Below are 22437 nucleotides of genomic sequence, written 5' to 3'. Positions count from 1 at the left end.
CAATGCGCTCGTCTTGTTGTTTGGTGGTGCGTAGGTACGGCACGGCGTAGATGATCCGGCTGGTCACGAAGGCATGGGCGAGCCGTAGCGCGTCCCTGCCCCGCAGACCACCCCGCTTGTTGGAAACACGGCGGATCATGCGCCCTACCTGTTCACCTATGCTCCTGAGTTTCGCTATAGTAGAGTCCGGCCTAAGTTTGTTATTGATGAACAGACCCAGGATCCGCAGCTCCGCCACTTCTCTGATGGGACCGCCCGACAGAGATATGTGTAGAGACGTGTTGTCCTTGTGGTTTGTCCTGACGTGTAGAAGCTCTGATTTGGCGGGAGCACATTGGAGACCACAGTCGGCAGCATATGCTTCGACTATGGAGGCGGCCTGCTGAAGGCGGTCCTCCATCTCCCCAAGGCTCCCCTCGGTGGTCCAGATTGTAATGTCGTCTGCGTAGATTGCGTGTTTTATGCCATCCACCTGAGCCAGTCCTCCGGGCAGGTGCATCATGGCGATGTTGAAAAGGAGCGGTGATAACACCACCCCCTGTGGTGTACCTCGTGTACCCATAGAGTACGGGCCGTATTCCTCGTCCTCGATCCGCAGGAGTGCCTGACGCGCAGAGAGGAAGTCTCTGACATAGAAGACTTTCGCCCCGCAGTTAGTGGTGTTCAAGTTAGAGAGTATGGTGCCATGTTTAACATTGTCAAACGCCCCCTTAAGATCGAGGGCAAGAATGGCCTTGTCGTTTTGTTGCATGGCTGTGGGTCGTATTATGTCCCTGTGTAGGACATCCTGTGCAGACATGTGCGGGCGGAACCCGAACATAGTGTCTGCAAAGAGGTCCTTACCCTCCATGTATGGAGAGGCGATCCCGAACCATCGTCTCCATGAGCTTTCCCACACACGAGGTTAATGAGATGGAGAAGGGTTGAAATGCGGGCCAGTTGGTACATTGTAAACGGAGAAAAAACCAGTCACACAAGACGACGGACAAGAAGAGTGTACACACCACAACGACCAGTCGTTGTGGTGTGTACACTCTTCTTGTCCGTCGTCTTGTGTGACTGGTTTTTTCTCCGTTTAATGAGATGGGTCTCAAGTTGTCCGTAGTCACGGCTTTACCTGCTTTGGGGATGAACGTTACAAGCGATGTTTTCCATTCGAGTGGGAGCGGACACCCATCCCAGATCTGATTTATGTATTGTAGCAAATGGAGGTATGCAGAGTTGGAGAGGTTCGCCAACAGTTTCACTGTTATGCGATCCCGACCCGGTGCCCCACCTCGGTGCATTTTAGCCAGGGCCGCCTTAAGGTCATGCAACTCAAAAGGGGCGTCTAAATCCTGATTTGGCTTGCCGGAGTACGTGTACTCGGGCCCAACCGGGTCATTTGTGCGGCAGAGATACCTGTCGCACAAAGTGTCCGCAAGTTGCGCCGTCGTACCTTGGTACCCGTGCAGAGCCCGCCGGAGCTGTTTTTGCGTCTCCCCTTTCGTTTGAGAAGGGTCGATGAGGCTGCGCAAGAGACGCCAAGCCCCCTTCGAGCTCATCTGACGCGTTTCCGAGTTGCAGCGTTCTATCCAGTTGGTGTCTGTGAGATGGGCGGCATATGCCGCAGCCTGCTCCGTAAGTTGCGCAATGCGAGCTCTAAGTTTGCGATTCGTCTTGTGTTTCTTCCATCGTTTTGTTAAGCTCCAGCGCGCCTCCCACAGATGCAGGAGGTGATTGTCCACTGCGGGGATCTCGTCGGTGGCGTGAAGTGTTTGCGTGTGTTGTTTCTGTATGTTGGTGACCTGTGTTGCCCACTCCGCATAGCCGTCGGAGAATAGTACCGGAGGGACGTCCTGAGCTATATGTGAGACGGATACTGCGCCATTTCCTTTACTCAAAACCAGTTTACCATCACTGGTTGACTTCAATGTGATCGCAGCATTCCCGACCACATTCGAACTAAAATTTTGAGCAACCGTTGGTCAGTCAGCGTTCCGGGGGGTGACGCAGCATTTCTCTATGCGTATAGCTGACAGGTTTCAGTCAAGTTGGAGGCTGGCTTGCAGCAGGGGTTCGAACCGATGACATATGCACCTTCAGTTGCGTTCTTTCTGAGACTACATTTTCTCTTAAGGTGCATTTGAGGTGTCCACCGAGATGTCAGTTACTGCGCCCTTTCTTTTCCTCAAAAACCAGTTTTCGTATTAAAATTGTGACGCAACGGTTCTTCGTGTCGTAGAATGCCGTAACCAAAAGTTGGATACAAGGAACAAGACCGGATATAACGAAGCGCCGTAGTATGTCGTAACCAAAGATTGTCGATGTGGTCTAGTAGTAAAACACAGCAGCAGCAACAAACACAGTGCTTTCGAATTTCTCCACTGATGAAGACTTCAGTGTCCTTGTTTTCTTTTCATGGCATGAACAGAAATGCACTCATGCGCTGTCAATTGCATACACAAACAGTATAGCTGGAATATTTCCGCATGTGCGCATTCCACAATGCTTTATTGACACATCGTGCGTAACGGTTCACAAACATGTATAGTCCCCATCAAAAGTATACAGTCCAAGGGGATTGCTTCTAAACTGTTTAGCGCGGCTCACCTCTAGTAGTCCAGAGCTTGGCAGGATTGAGGACTCGAAGCCATTTATGGTTCGAGAGATTACGGTCGCTTAGGGTGCATAACTGGGCACGCTGCAGGCCCCGCAAGCAAACCCCTTGGACTGTATAGTTTTGACGGGGGCTGTACGTCTCATTAAAATTACGATCATGCAGCCGTCGTGAGCGAAATGCATGCTTCACGCATTCGCATCACGGCCTTTCCGATTCAGAGCTTGGAAAAGGTTATTTCTCTACACTCCCCGAATTCATTGTTGTACATATCCCCTTGATTTTTTTAAAGGCACCCCTTTAATGAGTAGCGATTTTTTTTACACACAGAATTTTGGGCGTCTTTGCCACGAGCGTTGCAGCCATAAACGGTGCTAGGCCTACGGGAAGCATGAACGACACAAAAAAATTTAAACATGACTACCGCTTTCCACTACCATCACCCCAACTCTGGAATTTTCGGCACTGCCCCTATAATTTAAATTTCTGAGGAAACCAACCGCTCTGTATGTGCACTGTGGCACACTGCACATTCGCTTACTTGGATACTTTTCGCCACTGCATCAGATGAAAGCATAAAGCTGGTTGCTTAGAGTGCACGCTGTCTCCCGTTGCTGCCACTTCTCGGTGTGGAAAGCGCCTGCGCAACTCGAGTTCTGGAAAGGTATTGAGTGCAGGAAACCAACGCAGGCACGGGCAAGTTCGCCAACATCATGAAGGAGGTGAATGTGCCGGTGATCGACAACCCGACCTGCCAGAACCTGCTCCGCCAGACACGGCTGGGTCGCTACTTCCGCCTCCACGAGGGCTTCATCTGCGCCGGCACCGAGGACGGAGTGGACTCCTGCAAGGTGCGGCTCCGCGCTCTCCTCTTGGGGACTCGCGTGTGTGGACATGGCGCGTCTCTTCGCAGGGTGACGGCGGCGGTCCTCTGTCCTGCTACAGCGCCGACGGCCGCTACCACCTGGCTGGCCTGGTCGCCTGGGGCATCGACTGCGGCACTCCTGACGTGCCAGGCGTCTACGTCCGCGTCGCCAAATACCTCGACTGGATCTCCGAGGTTACCCGCCTGCCCATCTCCGAGTTCTACCCGAAGTAACCACCTCGAGGTCACCCTTGCCACAATTGGCGCTTGGTCCTTTATTTTTACTTTTATCTTTCCTCCGGTGCCTTCAAAGCCGGCTGCTCTCTGCAGAGTTTCGTTGCGAAAATGTTGCTCATCCATTTGTTCAGCTCATCTCGTACGTACATCTGGGCGCAGTGTGATTGCAGTCCTGTACATAATTTTAATAAAGCGCAAACATCTTGTTTTTATGTTTGTTTCCTTCTATTGCTGCATATACGGGTGCAATAATTACGCGGTGCTGTCTGCACATAGGGAAGGTCGGCACCAGGCTGAGCTAGCTGTTGCGACATTGTCGTCTTGTTCACTCTGTTTAGGGTTGAAACTTACACCGGCGATCTGAAACGCATAGACCTTGCATGTATTCATCATGATGTATAAAGCTACGCAAAAAAGTGACAGCAAAATAATTAGACTGCTTTAACTGAACCATTCTATGTAACCAACCAATCATAGCATCTGAGGCTCTATCGGCTACTTTTCCCTTTGGATGAATCGTGCCTGCGTTACAGGCGATGAAGTCATTGGTAAGTTTCTGCAGACTTTTCCGCGGCCCCCGAACCACCGATTTCTGGGGCTGTGGGGAGCGGACGGTCCTAGCGCCGTCTAGAGTCCTGTATGGCGATTTCGTCTGACCCCGAATTAGGGTAGCAAACTAGTGTTATCTCTTCGCTGATCTCCCCGCTTTTCTATCCCCCAGTCATGGATGCATGCATACTAGGAGCGTCCCCTTTGAAACGCGGTCGCGGCAGGGGCCACCATGCTCGGTATTCTTCGTTACATTACTCTACCAAATCTGCAGTCCAATTTAAGAGTATTATGTACAAAATCTACATTTTTACTCAATGTGGCCTTGTCCTTTGAGCATCCGCCTCGAATGCGGCAGGTACGTACGGTGCCCGATTCCCAGTGCCGCCCGGTACCCACCGGTGGTAAAATGGGCACAAGCTTCCCCTGCCTGGCGCTCGGCTTCTGTAAGGTGAAATGCTCGGGAAATGGGCCTTTGTCTCAACCTTAAGTGGAAGAAAAAGCTGTCATGGCGCTCCATGGCCACAGAAGACCTTGCGCCATAAAAATTCATCACCGCCGTAATCACTTCTGAGCCAGTAGCCTTATATCACTGCCCTGCTTTTGAGCCACGAACCTTCCAATCACTTTTTGGGGACGCCTACTGCGGATTTGGTCACATATTGCATTATTTCTCAGCCCTGGGGCCTCGGGGCGAGTGACTGTGCCTGTACCGACACCTGGATGGATACGGCCACATTATAGCATGAGGTTTCAATTTCTTCTGGAGGGTGTACAGTTAAATTTTTTGCCCCTTCGCGTTTTAAGACTTTGATCTAGCTTCATATAGTAAGGCACTGTCTATGATAGACCTATTCCTTCCTGATTTGTCTCTTCCAATTTCTGCATATTTCAACAGTATGCTTCTTTTCCATGTAATTATTCCTACTCTTGCCGTCAGCGTTTTTCGCCTGGTGCTTCAAGCTACCTATTTCTCCCTGTTTCCTGCATACTCCCTTGTTTGTTTGAAAACCTGTTTCCGCCACTGCGAGTGAACACTTTCTTCAAAAGTATTTAACCACATTAGCTGCCCATCTGCTACCGTCCACTTTCGTTCATATATTATTTCTTCATATATTTTTCTCCGAGCACCCAATTCTTCGAGCACCCATAGCCTCTGTCCTGCCCCATTTGTGGTTTTGCTGCGGGTCCCTAGCCTTAATCGTAAAAACAGCTGTACGATTCACTTCTAACCTGGACTGAACTTCTGCGCTTAAGCACGGAACCGCATTCCCGGAAGTAAGACTCGCATCATTATTTCTTTTTCAAATACCTCTCAGTATATTTGCTGTGCCCCCTTAATGCTCTATAATTCATTATCTAGGAATCTCTTCGCCCGTTTCAAGGCGAAAGTTTTTAACCCCTTAACCGTTTTGGACGAGCTGGGCTCGTCCCTGCCAAGCTGTCCCTAAACTGTTTTGGACGACTGTAGCTCGTCCTCGCTGAATAGGTTCTTCCCTTCAGCGTTTCGGACGATCAGCGCTCGTGCGTGGCTTAGATGGCATTTTGGTCAACAGATGGCAGCACTGACCTGTTTATTTCGTTTTCTTCTACCGCATAAACGTTTTTTTCGTATGGCAACCTGGGTTTTAAAAATGGCACCCGGCGGAGGCGACGCGTGTATTCCTGGCCCGTCTTCGCGGAAAAGACGCTTTTCTTCGTCGTCATCTTCTTCAGACGATGGTGACTTAGACACCGAAGTGTACATTGTTTCAGGGAGCGAGGACGACAGTGATGACGTTATGCTGAGCAGTTTTTCCGATGAAGAAGAGGAGAGCTCAGAAGTGAACTTTGAGGGTGCGCGTCAGTAGATGAAGATCAACGCCAGTAGCATTCCAACGCAACCCCCTCAGTTTCCTTTTCTGGCAGTTCCTCATAAGACGTTCACTGTAGGCTAGCCTGATGATGGTCATTCTTTAATTTTTATCGCTCATTACCAACCACAAGTTGGTTTTCTGTATTGTGAGGAATAATAAACTTCAATATGCTAATTTTACATTGTGTTTGCTCCAAATATTTTTCAAAGATCGAATGCATGCTTTTTATTGCAATAATAATCGAAATCAGGAATAAAAAAAATAAGCAGTTTTGTTATGAAATCCGTCGATATAAAAAAACGGTGAAGGGGTTAAGGCCTCATCGTTGTGGACAGAAGCTTATCAGCAGACTACATGGGATGCGACACTGCCTCTACCACTCACACGCCACGGACAAACCCAGGGTCTCCACACTTGTACACCGTTTGATCACCCACCAATCACACACCATAACTTCAGAGAAACCCTGCGTAATCACGGATATCATACACCACACACACACAATGCCCCCCATCTTTATTGCAAATATATATCACCCCCATCTCACTCGATGTCTTCCCTGGAGACACTACTGCGGGGCCTCCACCGACTCGTAGTCAAGCACCCTCTCCTCATTGGAGGGGACTTCAACTGCCAGCACACCGACTGGGGTTACCTTTACAGTACAGGCCGTGGCCAGCGCCTCTGGACCCTAGTACAGGAACTGCGCCTCACTACTCGCAACAATTTCCACACACCCACGCGGATCGGAAACAGCGTCAGCATGGACACCAGTCCGAACCTGACGCTCAGCCGTGGAACCACGTGGACAAGAACACAACACACACTGGGAAGCGATCACTACCTCATTAATATCTCGCTCCCCTTCAAAAACCCCGCTCTACATACCTCACTCACAATCTGGTGAACTGGGACGCCATTCGCGCATCGTGGAAAGACCTCCCAAATACACCTATTACGGACATCGACGAATGGGTACAATCACTTACGACCGATGTCCATCACAACACATCGCAACAACACAAGACACCCCCACCCCAGACTCTCGCCTTTCCCAGCTCTTGGAGGCCTACCACAGCTTCCTCGAGCGCTGGAAACACAAGCTCAGCAGAATGCTTAAACAGCGGCTGGCCGCGCTGCAAACGCAGATACAAGAACACGCGGAGGAGCTCTGCCGCTATAACTGGAGGCAAGTTTCAGACGGACTGGCCGGCAAACTGTCCAACAAGCTAGCTTGGCAACTCCTCAGACATCTTATAGATCCCACACAGTCCAAATCCTCTACACAATACCACGTCATACACCTCTTACACGCACACAACAGCAACTCGGAAGCACTCCCAGACACCCTCCAACGGACATACACCTCACCCGGCCCACATGACCCTATGCCCCTTTACAGAGGCCAGCCTAACCTGGAACTGCACGCAGATATATCTGAGGCGGAAGTCAGAGCGGCCCTCCTGACTCTCTGCACGAATTCGGCACCGGGTCTTGACAAAATTTCCAATTCTGTGCTCCGCAACCTGGATGAATTAGTCACCTAGGATAAGTCACCCAGTCACCCATGATCAGTCACCCAGATTAAAGACTACTTCAACAAATGCTGCGCCGAGGGCACCCTCCTACAGTCCTGGTGACACGCCAAGGTAATATTCACACCAAAACCGAACAAGTCCCTTACTATAGAAAACTTACGCCCAATATCGCTCACTTCATGTCTCTGAAAACTTTTCGAGGAGGTGGCGCTAGCGAGGTTGACACTTCACATGGCGGACAACGACCTTTACCCGCAGAGCATGGTGTACTTCCGCCCCCATCTTACCGCTCAGGACGCCCATGCTGCAGCGCCGGCCCACACAAAGGCAGTCTTAGCTTTTGATCTCTCCTAAGCCTTTGATCGCGTCGAATATCAGGAGATTATGACTGCCCTCTCCCCTTGAATATAGGTGCAAGGATGTACACTTACATTCAGGCTTTTCTCACGGGCCGCATGGTTGAGGTTCATTTTGGCCCCCTTGCCTCCCCACTCTACACCCTTAGGAGCGCCGGCACCCCACAGGGGTCCGTGCTCGCTCCTTTCCCGTTCAACGCCACCCTCATCCCCTACGCCCGGAAGCTGTCTACCATAACTAATCTGAAACAGACCCTCTATGCGGACGACATCACACTCTGGACCACCTACGGTAGTGATGACGACATAGCGGGCACCTTACAAAACGCCACCACACTCACACAACACCACGCCCAGAGCATCGGACTTTCGTGCTCCCAAGAGAAGTCTGAGCGCTTTATTCTCCGCCCAACCACCCGCGGATACCCCACCGCACCCGTTGTCATTGAACTGAGTGGCTCTCACATCGCGGAAGTGGATACCCTCCGGGTTCTGGGGCTCCAAATCCAGAACAATGGCAAAAACACCGTAACCCTCAAGAAGCTCAAGCAGGTCACAGGCGCGATATCGCACCTCGTCCGGAGAGTTTCGGGCCACCAAAGAGGCACGAAGGAGCACGACCTATGTCGCCTAATTCGTGCCTTTGTCCTCAGCCGTTTCTTATACACAATTCCCTATCTCCGACTCACCAGACCTTAAACGGCCGCCTTGGATGTCATGTTACGCACTGTGTTCAAGACGGCCCTACACCTGCCAGTTAGCACTTCCACAGAACGCCTTGTACACCTGGGCCTCCACAACACAGTTTGGGAGCTTGTGGAAGCCCATCGCCAAGCGCAATATTTACGACTCACCCAAACATCCACTGGTCGCCATATCCTGGAGTCTCTAGACATTCGTACCCCATGCGAAATACTCTACCCTCCTCCCCATCCCTCGGCCCCTCCACCAAGAACTTCTGATCAAACCGCTCCCTCGCTCCCCCAGCATCGAGTCGCGCCGCCGAGCCCGAGCAAAGGCACTCCACAAGTACTACGGATCCGAATCGGATGCCGTATGGGTGGACGCCGCATGCGCGGGTGAGGAAGCGGCGGTGGCCGCCGCCAACTCCTCCCTACAGCCTCTTGCTACTGTCCCCCTCCCCTCGGTCACCTCCTCGGAGGCAGCCGAGGAAGCAGCCATCGCCTACACGCTTGCACACACGGAAGCACGCTATCGGACTCCAAAACCACGATACTAAATTTCGCGCGCGGGCGAGTTCACGTCCCTGCGTTTAGCATACTGAGCTCGCTTGCCGCCCACCAGCCCCGCCACGTGGAGCTGATTTGGGTGCCTGCGCACTCCGGGAATCCCGGTAACGAGGCCGCCAATGCGTTAGCCCGAGGTTCTTTAAACCCGGCGCCGTCGGCCTCCGATCTGGGCATCACGCGGGATCGCATGCACTCCTTCAGCGATCTTACGCAGGCCTTACGAGCCGCGCGCCTGCTCTAGCCCCCACCCCACCCCTCCCTAGACAACTACCACCTGGCGACGCCTCCGTACGCGCACCCTGCCGTCCCCCTATCTGCCATCCCGATACCACTCCACTAGCCCTTCCTGTATCCTCTGCCAGCATCCCTCCGCTACCCTTTCCCACATCCTCTTCCTCTGCCCGGCGGACCTGGACCTGCCCCGCTGAGCCTGGATCACCTCACCACTTGGGAGGCATGGAAGACCCTGCTGCGCTCCGCGGACCCGGGCAAACAGGGCATCGCAACCAGCCGGGCTGCCGACGTCATGGTCCGCAGGAACATGAACGTTTGAGTGCAGTGGGGCAGTGCGGAAGCCCAGGGGTCGCCGAGCCCCAAACTCCTCTGCATACAATAAAGTTTCTATGATGATGATGATGCCAGCGTAGGTGTCACACTTTTGACGGGTGTCCACCCAGATATGTAAGACAGTTGCTGCGGAATTTCCTTTGCACAAATACAATTTTCATTTTCTTCATTACTGCCCCGCTATCTTTTTCTTATTTCACTCCCTCTTCTTCCCTTCCTCTACAAACGAATGACAGCTTTCCTCCGAGATATGCGAAACAGTTACTGCGGAATTTCCTGTCCTCAAATACAGTTTTAATTTTCATCATTCTATTTATTTTCTTTGTCTTTCTTCTTTCACTCCCACTCCCTCCCTTCCTGTACGGTGTGTTTCAGGTGTCTACAGAGATAACAGAGAATTACTGCGCCATTTCCTTTCCTCAACAAGCGTTGCTTTCAGAGGGCAAGGCGTTGCGCCGAACGGGTGGTGGCGGTTCGGTGGACTCTCTGGTAGCACTACAACACGCTGTCGCGTTGCACTCCTTAAGGCGGAGCTTAAGCGTTATTAATTAGCAGTTAAATCAGTAATTAGTGATCAGTAATTAGTCATCAAATAGTAATTTTTCATTCCTTAGCAATTAGTCATTGTGTGTGATGTCACCAGTGCCACAGAGGCAGTCAAAGTGGTGCGGAAAAAACGCCTCCACGCACTTTAGACAAAGTGCCCCCTGAATTTCCCCTAAGAGATTGTTCGTGCTTTCCCATTGCACGTGTAATAGGAGATGGGAGCGTATCCTGTGAAACGGGATGGTGTCAGCCGCCACCGTGCTTGGCTTTTTTTTGCATTTTTATTTAAATGAGTTTTAAATTGCTCTAAAATTCGCCATTCCCTTTACTTACGTTTCCAGTTAGTGGGGACGCGCTTTACTTGTCCCTTGTGGTTCGCTTCCCCGCAATGGCCCTCAACTAGTCCCCTGTGGTTCGCTTCCTAGGAATGCACTCTCCTTAGACGTGTTAGTTACTTTAAATAACAAGGGAGGGCGCCGGCGTCGCACCGACACGAGCGCCACAGATGGCGTGTTTGCTGCGCGCGCGCGGGGTAGACGGCCCCTCTTCAGTTCGGCAAGTTGGACGCGCGCTGACGTTCACGCGCAAGGATCCGCACTCCGCCGGCGGGCGGCCTCGTGGCCCGCCAGCTCGTCCCGTCCGGCCTCGCAGTTTCCGCCTTGCCCTGGCGTGGGCGAACGTTCGCTCCTAACCGTGCTGATGAGTCGGACGTCCTCGATTCCTCAGCGTATTTTGTTGCTAGCTGGCGCTGCTGTTGTTGTAGCAATAAATGCCTTGTTTGTGCCAGACAAAAGTGTTGTTTCTTTGTTCCCTCAGAGCAAGGCCCGCCGTGGTCGGCATGCGCTCGATAACTTACGCGATCACGGGTGGGGCCTGACGGTTTTGAACTGTGTCAGCCGTGGTTAAACGGGGGAAACCTATTATCTCCCTCAATTAAAACCCCATATCTCCCCAAAAGTTACACGCTTCACAAATACGCTTCACTAACACGCTTCACTAACACGCTTCGGTTAAATACGTTACATCCTTATAACCTTATGTCATCTCTACTTTTTTGGCCGTCGCGGTGGCTCAGTGTTTATGGCACTCGGCTGCTGACCCGAAAGACGAGAGTTCGATCGCGGCCGTAGTGGTAGAATTTCGATGAAGACGAAATTCTAGAGGCCCGTGTACTGCGCGATGTCAGTGCACGTTAAAGAACCGCAGGTAGTCGAAATATCCGGATCCCTTCACTACGGCGTCCCTCATAGCCTAAGTCGCTTTGGAAGTTAAACCCCATAAAACAAACCAAACCTATCTGCTTTTGCGCCACGCATTGCTTTTTCCCCAAATCCACCCCAGATTTATTAACTGCCCTTTGTTATCTCTAAACCCAACGTCCTCAGGGAGAGTGAGTGTTCCTGCATCGACATCTGGATGGATACCGTCACATTTGGCTATGAAGTGTTGATTGTTTCTACACTTTGCCACACACATCGCACTATTTTGTTTTCCTTAAATGCCCCTTATGGGGAGTCACAAAGACAAAGGGGTGAGTATCAATTGTGCAGGCATGCACAGTGGGTGAGAATGTATACGGGCATGTTACGGCGGCAATGTGGTGGGGAAGGGCATTCCAGTGCCTTGCTACTCGAAAACAAAACGAATTGGTAAAAAGTGTGGGATGAACACTTGGTCCTGAAACTTGAAGTGTATTACTGATCCGAGGGGTTCTGCTTGGTGGGTGTGCGCAGAGGCGTGGTCCCTGCATTAGTGGTAGTTGAGATTCGAAGTTCGCTCTTTGTTCGAAAGGTGCGCCTCCGTTCGAGGCGATATAACAGACAGGCCAGGCAGCACTTGACTTGGGGGAAAGTAGGCTGAAGCTTTATACATGAATTTACATTTTCACAGCAGATTGAGCAGCGAGCACAACATGGAACTCGGTAAGTGAACATCTTCCCTCCTTGGCATCGCAAAAGATGCAACGGATCTAAACCTTTCTAAAAACAGGTTTCCAGGCTCCGGGGCCCGGTTTTAAAGGCCTACGGGTCTGGCCCACATTTTGCATCATTCAATCACAACATCAAGAAATGATTAATTTGCAAACTGCAGGGCACGCCTACTTTTCGCCAGGTTCAAAACCTTCTCCCTACAATGCACAGTGCGAGAAGAACACCGAAATGTTCAAAATGCTGCAACGTGAGGGGGCTCACGTTTGCCAGAATTTGCCATTAACAATAACGTTAACAATAACGGCATTGCAGACTCCCTGCAAAGAACAAAAACTTTTGCTAAATATCACGTAATACACTCCGAAGCTGAAGAGCAACCAGCCCGAATTGTGTCTCCTTTCCGAGTACAAAAATGTCTGACCGATGCCTTAGGCTTAAAGGGGCTGCGAAACACTGCTTGGGGGGATACCGGCTATACTTCAGGTGGGTTCTTTATGTCACACAGATGCTGACTTAAAAAGAATTACAGGAATCGATGCACAGGAACGGGAGTTATTCAGTGAAGAAAATTCAAAATACAAGCAAATAAAACGCTGCCCTCAACTCGATTTTGGCGGGGCTTCCCACTCCTATTTCGCTCTCCCAGTGACAGCACCTGGCGCAACCAATCAAAACAGCCAGCCAGAGCACGTCGCGGAAGTTTGTACTCCATGGTTGCCTGCTCTCTGTAACTCGTTCTTGCTGAGACTGGCAGCGTCGTTTCCATGCCAGAGCGCCCCTGGTGGTGTATTTTAATTTTACTTGCTTTGCAGGGCTTTTATCTAAGACAAACAAGTTGTTTTTGTTGATCTAATATAAAACGCAAACAGGTGACAAAATGTGTCTCTATTTACTCAGAAAATTTGCAGTATATTTACTGTTTGTCCGATCATCAAGCTTGCGCCAGGTGATGTCATATCCGCTGCTAAAAACCCGCCACTGTGTGGCGACACCATCAGAGCCATGAAGTTGTTTTTGGGAGGACATTAAAATATTAAAAAACGGAATATACGCGGTATTACCGACGCTAATAGCACCATTATAACTCACTGTATGCAATCAACAGGCAAAACAGTTAACTAAGATTGTGTTTCTGGGCCCCTTTAAGGTACAAAGTGAGCAAAATAAGTATTGGAGACCTCCTACTCGAACTGAATAATGAACCGGAGCAAGCATAATTGACGAATCTATTGGCAATGTGCCAATCACTATTACTGAACAAAGATCGTAGAATACCGTCTGTGGCGTAATCTCTGACTCTTTCTCCACATCACTGAAAAGGAAATGTTGGGTGGTCTCGTTAACCAAAATGTGGTAAGTATTCGAAGAATCGCAACCGGTAAAGACTATCCATTATATCACAGTGCATTATGCGCTTCTAAGAAAAGACAAAGAAAACCCTACTAAGCACCTGATCCTCGCATTCTATGCAAGCACATTGCCCGAAACAATAGACGCAGGCTGCCTGGAAATTCAAGCCCGACCTTACATACCCAACCCCCGCAGATGCTTCAATGGCCGTATCCATGGGTCAAACAGCTGCCGCGGTCACTAAACCTGCGCGAAATGTGCCTCCAAAGAGCATGCCTATGAAAACTGCGGTGCAGTGGCGTTCCTCTGTGCAAACTGCGAAGGAGATCACTCTGCATACACCAGCTTTTGTCCAAGATGGAAAAACGAAAAAGAAGTAACTCTGAAAACAAAAGAAAAGCGCCGAAATAAAGGAGCTACTCTAGTCAGCCCTTGACTGCGATCCCGTCCCATAATAATATAAAGTTGTGCTCGACTTCCGCAACGCCTTCAGCTGCGGATCTAGCAGACGCCAGGCGAGCCGCACCAAGCAGCAGCAGAAAGCGGCTATAGGATGAAATTTGCTTGTATCGTAGCATCGTAGTTATAACTTGTACCAGCACCTCGGTATTCGCCAACGATCCTCAGAAATGATACATTTTTGACACGTCTATCCCAGAGCTTGTTGTGAACGTTAGGAAACAACACTATAGCGGGAACGAGTTCGTGTTTGATGAATGTTTTAGCCCAGCGGCTGATCTCGCCAAGACGCCGTCGCCGATGGTCGGCTGGCTGGTTTTGTCGGCGTCGCGGGCTTCAAGGCAAGTCACACCGAAGACATCTGGTCTTCGGTCGTGTTGGTGTCGCCGTCGGCCTGGTGTGACAGCTTGGTCTGCAACGGACCCGGTCTGCAGACCGGCCAGCCGATCATCGGTGTCATCATCGGGTCTGCGTCAGCGTCATGGAGGCCTGTGTGACAGGCCCTTAAACCGTAAACAAGCGGGTTCCCCACGGCCGTCCAGAGCTTCTAGTCAGGCAATGGACACAGCACAAACTCGACCCTGCTGCAGCGGCGGCACAGCTGTCTTGAGCGAAAAGAAAAGACGGGATACCCGTAACAGGACCCTCAAAACCGGGAACAAGTTCTTAACTGCCCCCCTCCCCCACAGATAAAAAAAAACATCCAACACGGCGTTCCTAGTTAGTTGGAACTGTCCGGGACATTTACAAAGCTACAGTGATGTGACATATCTTTTAAACTTGGCACGGAGTTGGCACGGAAGCAGCATTTGGAACACCATGGCTCATGCAGCGCATCTTTACCCTTCGCAGACGATCTTCGCGTTCTTGGTACTGCTGTGTCCGCCCCCGGCATACTCGGCGGATGACATTTCCACACCGCTGCTACAATCAAGCGATGACGCATTCTACCAGCAGCCCTTCAACTATCTTCACCTGGATCCACTACAGTTAATGCGCCCGGCTTTCTACGTACCTTCATCGTCGACTCTGACGTCACATCGCAGTGGCAATTTAAGCGGCTGTCTGAGCGACAGTCCGTTTAGTTGGCACGGAAGCAGCATTTGGAACACCATGGCTCATGCAGCGCATCTTTACCCTTCGCAGACGATCTTCGCGTTCTTGGTACTGCTGTGTCCGCCCCCGGCATACTCGGCGGATGACATTTCCACACCGCTGCTACAATCAAGCGATGACGCATTCTACCAGCAGCCCTTCAACTATCTTCACCTGGATCCACTACAGTTAATGCGCCCGGCTTTCTACGTACCTTCATCGTCGACTCTGACGTCACATCGCAGTGGCAATTTAAGCGTCTGTCTGAGCGACAGTCCGTTTAGTTGGCACGGAAGCAGCATTTGGAACACCATGGCTCATGCAGCGCATCTTTACCCTTCGCAGGTGTGTAAAAACGTTTCGCTTTATGCTAAGAAAAGTGACGACCCGTTCTTGCTATTGCTTCCGTGCCAACAAGTGCTTTGTGAAATTGTCTGCGATTGTTTCTCAATGGTGATGCTCATACTGCGCTCCGGTGATGTAGAGACTAATCCGGGGCCCACCACGCGTAATACTGAAGCATTACTTGAACTGCAACATTTGCCCGCCAATCCTTCGGAGCAGATGGAAGTTCTTTTTCGGCTATTAAAGGACCTCCAGGCACGATCTGTAGAATCCGCTAAGGGCCAGGCCGAGTTGGTTAGCGACGTTAAGGCAATTAAGGTTGGTCAAAAGAACATCGAGACCAAAATTGAGGCAATCCAGACGAGGTTAGACAATCTTGAAGAAAAAACAAAGGTATTAGACCGTCTCGATGATGACATTGCTGGAATTCAAGTGTCAGCACAAGTCCAGACAAATCGGCTCGACTCTTTAAAACTGCGTGTTGACGAACTTGAGGATAGATCTCGACGCAATAATTTAATTTTTCATGGAATCCCTGATTCTCGCGAATCATGGGAACAGTCAGAGTCGAACGTAAGGGCAGCACTAGCCGAAGCAATCGACAGCCTACCCGACACAGCAATAGAACGCGCCCATCGCATAGGTCGCTACACGCCCGATAAGTGTCGCCCAATTGTTGTCAAGTTCGCCAGCACGAAAACAAAAGACAAAGTACTTTCCGCGCGAGCAAAGCTAAAAGAAAATGATGTCTCTATTTCCGAAGATTTTTCGCCCGCCATACGCCATGCCCGAAAAAAACTCATTGAGTACGCTAAAAGCCAGCCCCCACCATGTACTTTCCAGTTAAGATACACTAAACTAATCATGAATAAAAAACAGTTCGTCTATGACGCGGCAACAGACACCATCAGCGAAAATGCCGCGTACGAACCACGAGATAGCGGCGAGCATGTTGATTGTGAACACGTCCCAAGTTAGGAAAGCGCGAGGGGAAGTGGACAAGACGCGTCCCACGTATCAGTTTTTTTTACTAATATTCGTAGCATCATGAATAAACGCGCTTCCTTAACTTCTGTCTTAGATACTTGCAATACCGATATTTTAGTGCTTACAGAAACGTGGCTGCATTCACAGGTTCAAGATCACGAACTTTTTCAGACCGCTCATCGTTTTTCACTCTATCGTTGTGACCGAACAATGCGACAGGGAGGCGGCGTGCTCTTAGCCATTTCGAAAGATCTTGCATCCCAGTGTATTCATGTATCTACTGACTTAGAAATGGTTTGGGCCATCGTTGAACTAAACCACCAGAAGATAATCATTGGTGTTTGTTACCGCCCCCCAAACCTTTCATCTAACTTCGTAAATGAGGTACATGATATCATTAACATCGTTACATGCCGTTATCCCACGTTACCTTTATTTCTGCTTGGCGATTTTAACCTACCAAATATAGTATGGAACACTGGATCTCCAACCTTACAGCCTTTTTCTTCATTAGCCAATGAGTTCTTAGAAATGTGCTCTGTTTTTTCGTTTTCACAACTTGTTACGCAGCCTACAAGAATTATGGAATCTGTCGCAAACACACTGGACCTTGTATTAACAGCGCAACCTGATCTTGTTTCCGACATCACGTACTTACCCGGCTTGAGCGACCATTCGGCCCTTTCATTCAACTTGAATATCTTGCGACCAAAAACCGTTAAAAATTTCAAACCATTTCGAAATTATGCAAAAGCTAATTTTGAAGCCATTAATACTGAATTATCAGTCTTCCTTGACGTCTTTCTACAAGACTTTGACTGCCGTAGTGTTCAGTCTAACTGGAATATGTTTTCTTCCAAAATTGCTGAATTAACAAACAAATACATCCCACTTCGCACCCTTGTCTGTAACCATAACGCTCCATGGTACAGCACCTGTCTCAAGCGCTTGTCTAATAAAAAAAAGCGTCTCTACAAATCTGCGAAAGGTTCTGTTAGCATAACACGGTGGACTAAATACAAACTGGCAGCCCATGAGTATTTAACCGCGCTTAAACAAGCAAAGAATAACTTTCTTCATAATACCCTGCCATCAATGCTTAAAACCGACATAAAAAAATTCTGGCGTGTGATTAACCCCAAAGCGGATGACATGATAACCTTGATTGACAGCTCTTCCAATGTTATTCCAGCTAACGAATGTGCGTCTGTACTTAACGAAGTTTTCCTGCGCAACTTTTCTTCAACTACCAATATTACGCCCCAATCTACGCACAACAATGTTTATCCAGCAATGTTTCCCATAACCATTGAAGCAGAAGGCATCGAATCAATAATTTCATCTCTAAAACCATCTTCCGCTCCTGGGCACGATTTAATCAACGCGAAATTTTTGAAAAACACGAGCTGTTATTCTTCCATTTTTCTAACAAAGATATTCCAGCAGTCGCTCGAAAAAAGTTCTTTGCCGGCTGAATGGAAGGTAGGGAAGGTGATCCCACTCCATAAATCAGGTGACAAGCATTGTCCTTTTAACTACCGGCCTATCTCGCTCACTTGCATCCCATGTAAAATTCTAGAACATGTCCTTGCCTCAAATCTAGCTAGCTTTCTCGAATCTAATTCATTTTTCTCACCATCGCAACATGGCTTCCGCAAGACTTATTCATGTGAAACACAACTAGTATCATTCACGCATCAGCTAAACGTCATCCTTGACCGCTGTTCACTTGCCGACTGTATATTTTTAGATTTCTCGAAAGCATTTGATAAAGTATGCCATAACCTTCTAATGTTTAAGTTACATCAACTTAACATTGATCCCAAACTGCTTGCTTGGATCGAATGCTTTCTTTTTAACCGTTCGCAATTTGTTTCTGCTAATGACTCAACCTCGCAGCCAAGTAAAGTACAGTCCGGCGTACCTCAAGGGTCGGTACTTGGTCCTCTACTTTTTTTAATTTACATTAATGATCTACCCTCTTGTGTTTCCTCTAACATTCATTTATTCGCAGATGATTGCGTCATCTACAGGGAAATAATTTGCGACGATGACATATCTTCTCTTCAATCAGACCTTAACGCTATCTGTATTTGGTGCCAATCATGGTCAATGGAATTAAACATCAAAAAATGTAAATTTCTGCGTGTATCAAGAACATCCGGCCAGCTACCTTCCTATCACCTTAATAATGTCCCTCTAGATCCTGTTTCTTCTTACAAATATCTTGGTATCCATATTACTAGCAACCTCACTTGGTCCATTCACACTTCTTACGTAATTAATAATGCTAATCGCATGCTGGGATATCTAAAACGTAATTTCTCTAAGGCACCTTCTTCCCTAAAACTACTTCTATATAAGACACTGGTCCGCTCAAAGCTAGAGTATGCTGCAGCAGTGTGGGATCCCTTTCAACAAAACCTAATTCACTCATTAGAAATGGTCCAGAATAATTCTGCTCGTTTTATTGTATGTAATTATAACCGAACTGCCAGCATCTCTGCAATGAAATTAAATCTCAGCCTGCCATCTTTAGCATCTCGCCGTAAAGCCCTTAGACTCTCACTTTTTCACAAGATATTTTATCATCCTTCACTTTGCCACGAACTGATCTCCCCTCCCCAATACATTTCATCAAGGCTTGATCACAATAACAAAGTCGGAATTCCATTTTACAAAACCAATGCCATGTTTCAGTCATTTCTTCCGCGCACAGCTGCTGAGTGGAATCACCTTCCTGCATCTACCGCTATCATTACTGACAACCAACGCTTCAAAACAGCATTAGAAAACTTTGTATAAGTAGGAGCATCATCTTTTTTTTTTAATTCTATATTCTTGTTTCTTGTACGAGCGTTTTGTTTGTTTGTTTTTCACTGTATTGCTGCGCTGTATTTTGTGTATTATATACTATTAACCAGCACACCAAGAACCCAACAGCTAATAATGTATAACTAGGAGCAATCATTTTTGTATTACTAATTAGTTTGCTGCACTGTACATTTTTTTTTCTTAAATTTTTGTAACCACTCCCCTCTATAATGCCTCTGGCCCTGAGGGTACACGAAATAAATAAATAAATAAATAAACTCGCTCTCCCCTGTAGCTTTATGCCTACAGGAAACGAAACTAGGCTCTAAACATACGAATATTTTAAAAAAGTATGAAGTCTTCCGGCGTGACCGAGACTAAGCGAGTAGACGTTCTGGGGATGTTGCCATTGTCATCCAGTCTGGTGATGCAACCCGTGAAATCATGTTAAAAACCGAATATGAAGCTCTCGCAGTCACTGTTGTCCATTTTAAAACTATCGCAATATGTTCAGTAAATCTCGAGCCACACTTCACAGTTACACTTCACGACTTATAAACACTTCTAGAACAGCTACCAGAGCCATATATCTTAGATCGAGATTTTAATGCCCATTACTTTTCTGGGGAAGAGAAGAAACTAACGGTAGATCGTATTTTAGATGAATTTATTCTGGGCAATAATGTGTGCCTACTGAATTCAGGTAAGCACACGTACTGCTACCCAAGCGCTATAGAAAAATGAGCTGTTTGGATTTATCGTTTAGTTCACCATCTGTATTTGCTGATTTTAAATAAGTTATCCTGGATAAGCCGTAGGGTAGTGATCATGTGCCAATTATTATTAGCCTGTCATCCTCTCCGTCAATCATCCCGAGCAAGCCTCACCGTTGGAAGTTACACTTGACTGAATGGGCAGTGTTCCGTGAGAATGCAAGTCTGTAGAAACCGTTTTCGCATGATCTAGGTGGTGACGAACTTAATGAAATGTCCACAACCTGTATAATTACTGCTGCACATCTATCTATTCCCCGGTTCCCGGGCGTGGTGCGACCAAATCATAAGGTGTGGCATCCAAAAGAATGTAAAGAAGCAAAAAGGTAAGAAAGTAAAGCCTGCGGAATTTCGCGTAGGCACCCAACACATGAAAATCTAAAAAATTTCAAAAGCGCAAGAGCGAAAGCAAGAGAGATCCATCGAAGCGCCAAAAAAACATCATGGCAAAACTATATATGATCTATAAACTGTTCTGTCACATCTAAGAAAATGCGGGAGCAAGATCATAAAGTAAATGACAGATACTCCTCCTTCACAGTACCTTTCCTCAAAGCCTCAGGTACAGAAACAAGCATTAAAGAACAGGCAGACATACTAGCAGAACATTTTTCTGTAATTTGCATTTCCGCACATTACAGAAAGTTATTTTTTTACAGCCTAAAAATGGACTTCCAAAAAGCGGCAGTTCGCACGAGCCATATATAAGCTCAATGACACTGGAGAAAGTCCAAAAATTTCTATCATAGGGCTCATGTTGTTCGTTTCTTCTTGTGTCTTGTCCTACTCTACGCTATGTTATCGAGCTATGCTCGTGCACCAAAAAGCCACACTTTTCAATAAATTTGTGTCGGCGGGTAAGCAGACCGCACCAGGCCTTGATGAAATACACTACGAGATGCTGGCACAGTTTTCTGAAGCGTCAGTGGAAGCATTTTTACAATTCTCCAACAAAACATGGAAACTGGGAAAATACCGGAGGCTTGGAAAAAAGCGGTATTCCGTCATTCCTGAAGTCTAGAAAGCCCCCAACCTCCGCTGGTAGATACAGACCCAGAGCACTCACTAGTTGTCTCGCCAAAGTTTTCGAAACTAGGTTAATATTTATCCTAGAATCAAGTGAACTTCTTGACATCCACAGATGTGGATTTAAGAAAGGATGTTCAAGAACTTAACAACTCGTTCGCCTTGAGAACACTCTAAGAGAAACATTCATACACAAGCAACACTGTCTGGCTGCATGTTTCGACATGAAAAAGGCTTATGACACTATCTGGAGGTTTGGAATTCTTCGCGACCTAGCAGACTTAGGTATCCGTGGGGATGCTGAACAGCTTGAAAGATTTCGTGCCTGACCGTTCATTACAAGTATACCTTTCTTACACACATTAAAAAAAATTTCGTTCAATTGAATGGAGTACCACAGGGGTGTATTTTAGGTGCTACGCTGTTTGCCGCAAAAATGAATTCCTTAGCTAAATAGTTTCAAACTGCGTGGTGTACTCATTATATATCGACGACCTTTAAATTGCATGCACATCATCTAGTTTATTAATCTGTGAGATACAGATACAACTCGCATTAAACAGACTTGCGATTTGGGCCGACATAAATGGGTTTTCCGCACAATAGACCAGTAGCAGTCCTTTTCTCTCTTAGAAGAGGCTTGCAGAACGACACCCCTCTACACCTGAATGAAATAATTATGCCAACAATACAAGAACATAAATTTTTAGGCGTAACTTTAGACAAGAAACACATATTCCTGCCGCACATCAACACACTGAATTAAAAAGAAAGCTTCCCAATCTCTAAACATACTCAAAGTGCTCTCAAGGAAGCATTGAGGCTGTGATAAAACATGTCTGGTGCACATTTCACGCTCCTTGGTACGTTCCTCAATAGACCATTGGTGCATTGTGTACTGTTCAGCAAGATCATCGTACCTTAAAAAATTGCACCCAGTATGCCTACACCTCTCATGTAGCGCATACAGGACATCTCCTATAGTTAGCCTCTATGCAGAAGCAAATGAACCCTCACTAGAAATCAGATGAAATTGTTTAACTTCTGCATATGTCTTTAAAGTAAGATCTCGACCAAAACACGTCTGCTATCCAGTTGTAACGAAATGTCCTTCTAGAACAATATTAATCAAAAACCTCAACAAGCCGGCCACTGGTCTTGCGTTACAAAGAGATATGCAAGAACCTCATATACAGGACACATTTCCTGGCATTGCCCAAAGACCGGCTGCACTTCCTCTATGGTACAACTTCCTGAAATATGCGACTTCACTCTGACAGAGTCTCGTAAAACA

At 47.9% G+C, this 22437-nt stretch overlaps 2 protein-coding genes across 9 annotated transcripts in view; both read left to right on the top strand.

Annotated features, from left to right (window-relative positions):
- The window catches only part of LOC149345847 (phenoloxidase-activating factor 2-like), a 115356-nt gene extending 111443 nt beyond the window's left edge, over positions 1 to 3913 (top strand). For all 8 annotated transcript variants that reach the window (XM_089586248.1, XM_089586252.1, XM_089586246.1 and 5 more), the window contains 2 exons: positions 3290 to 3450; positions 3513 to 3913. In XM_089586248.1, the coding sequence (XP_089442374.1) occupies positions 3290 to 3450; positions 3513 to 3698 (347 nt within the window). In that variant the 3' untranslated portion in view covers positions 3699 to 3913. The remainder of the gene's footprint in view (positions 1 to 3289; positions 3451 to 3512) is intronic.
- A 10988-nt stretch (positions 3914 to 14901) lies between these two features.
- On the top strand, positions 14902 to 16871 carry LOC149345846 (uncharacterized). The gene has a single exon (XM_089586245.1). It carries the CDS (start codon positions 14923 to 14925, stop codon positions 16519 to 16521), a length of 1599 nt encoding a protein of 532 aa, XP_089442371.1. The 5' UTR covers positions 14902 to 14922; the 3' UTR covers positions 16522 to 16871.
- The last annotated feature ends 5566 nt before the right edge of the window (positions 16872 to 22437 follow it).

This window comes from Amblyomma mixtum, chromosome 4, assembly GCF_055824585.1.
Source record: "Amblyomma mixtum isolate Tamu chromosome 4, ASM5582458v1, whole genome shotgun sequence".
Lineage (NCBI taxonomy): Eukaryota > Metazoa > Arthropoda > Arachnida > Ixodida > Ixodidae > Amblyomma > Amblyomma mixtum.
This window is presented reverse-complemented; position numbering and strand designations above follow the sequence as displayed.

Coding starts and splice junctions, on each gene's coding strand:
- LOC149345846 (XM_089586245.1), top strand. CDS start 14,923: ATGGCTCATGCAGCGCATCTTTACCCTTCGCAGACGATCTTCGCGTTC.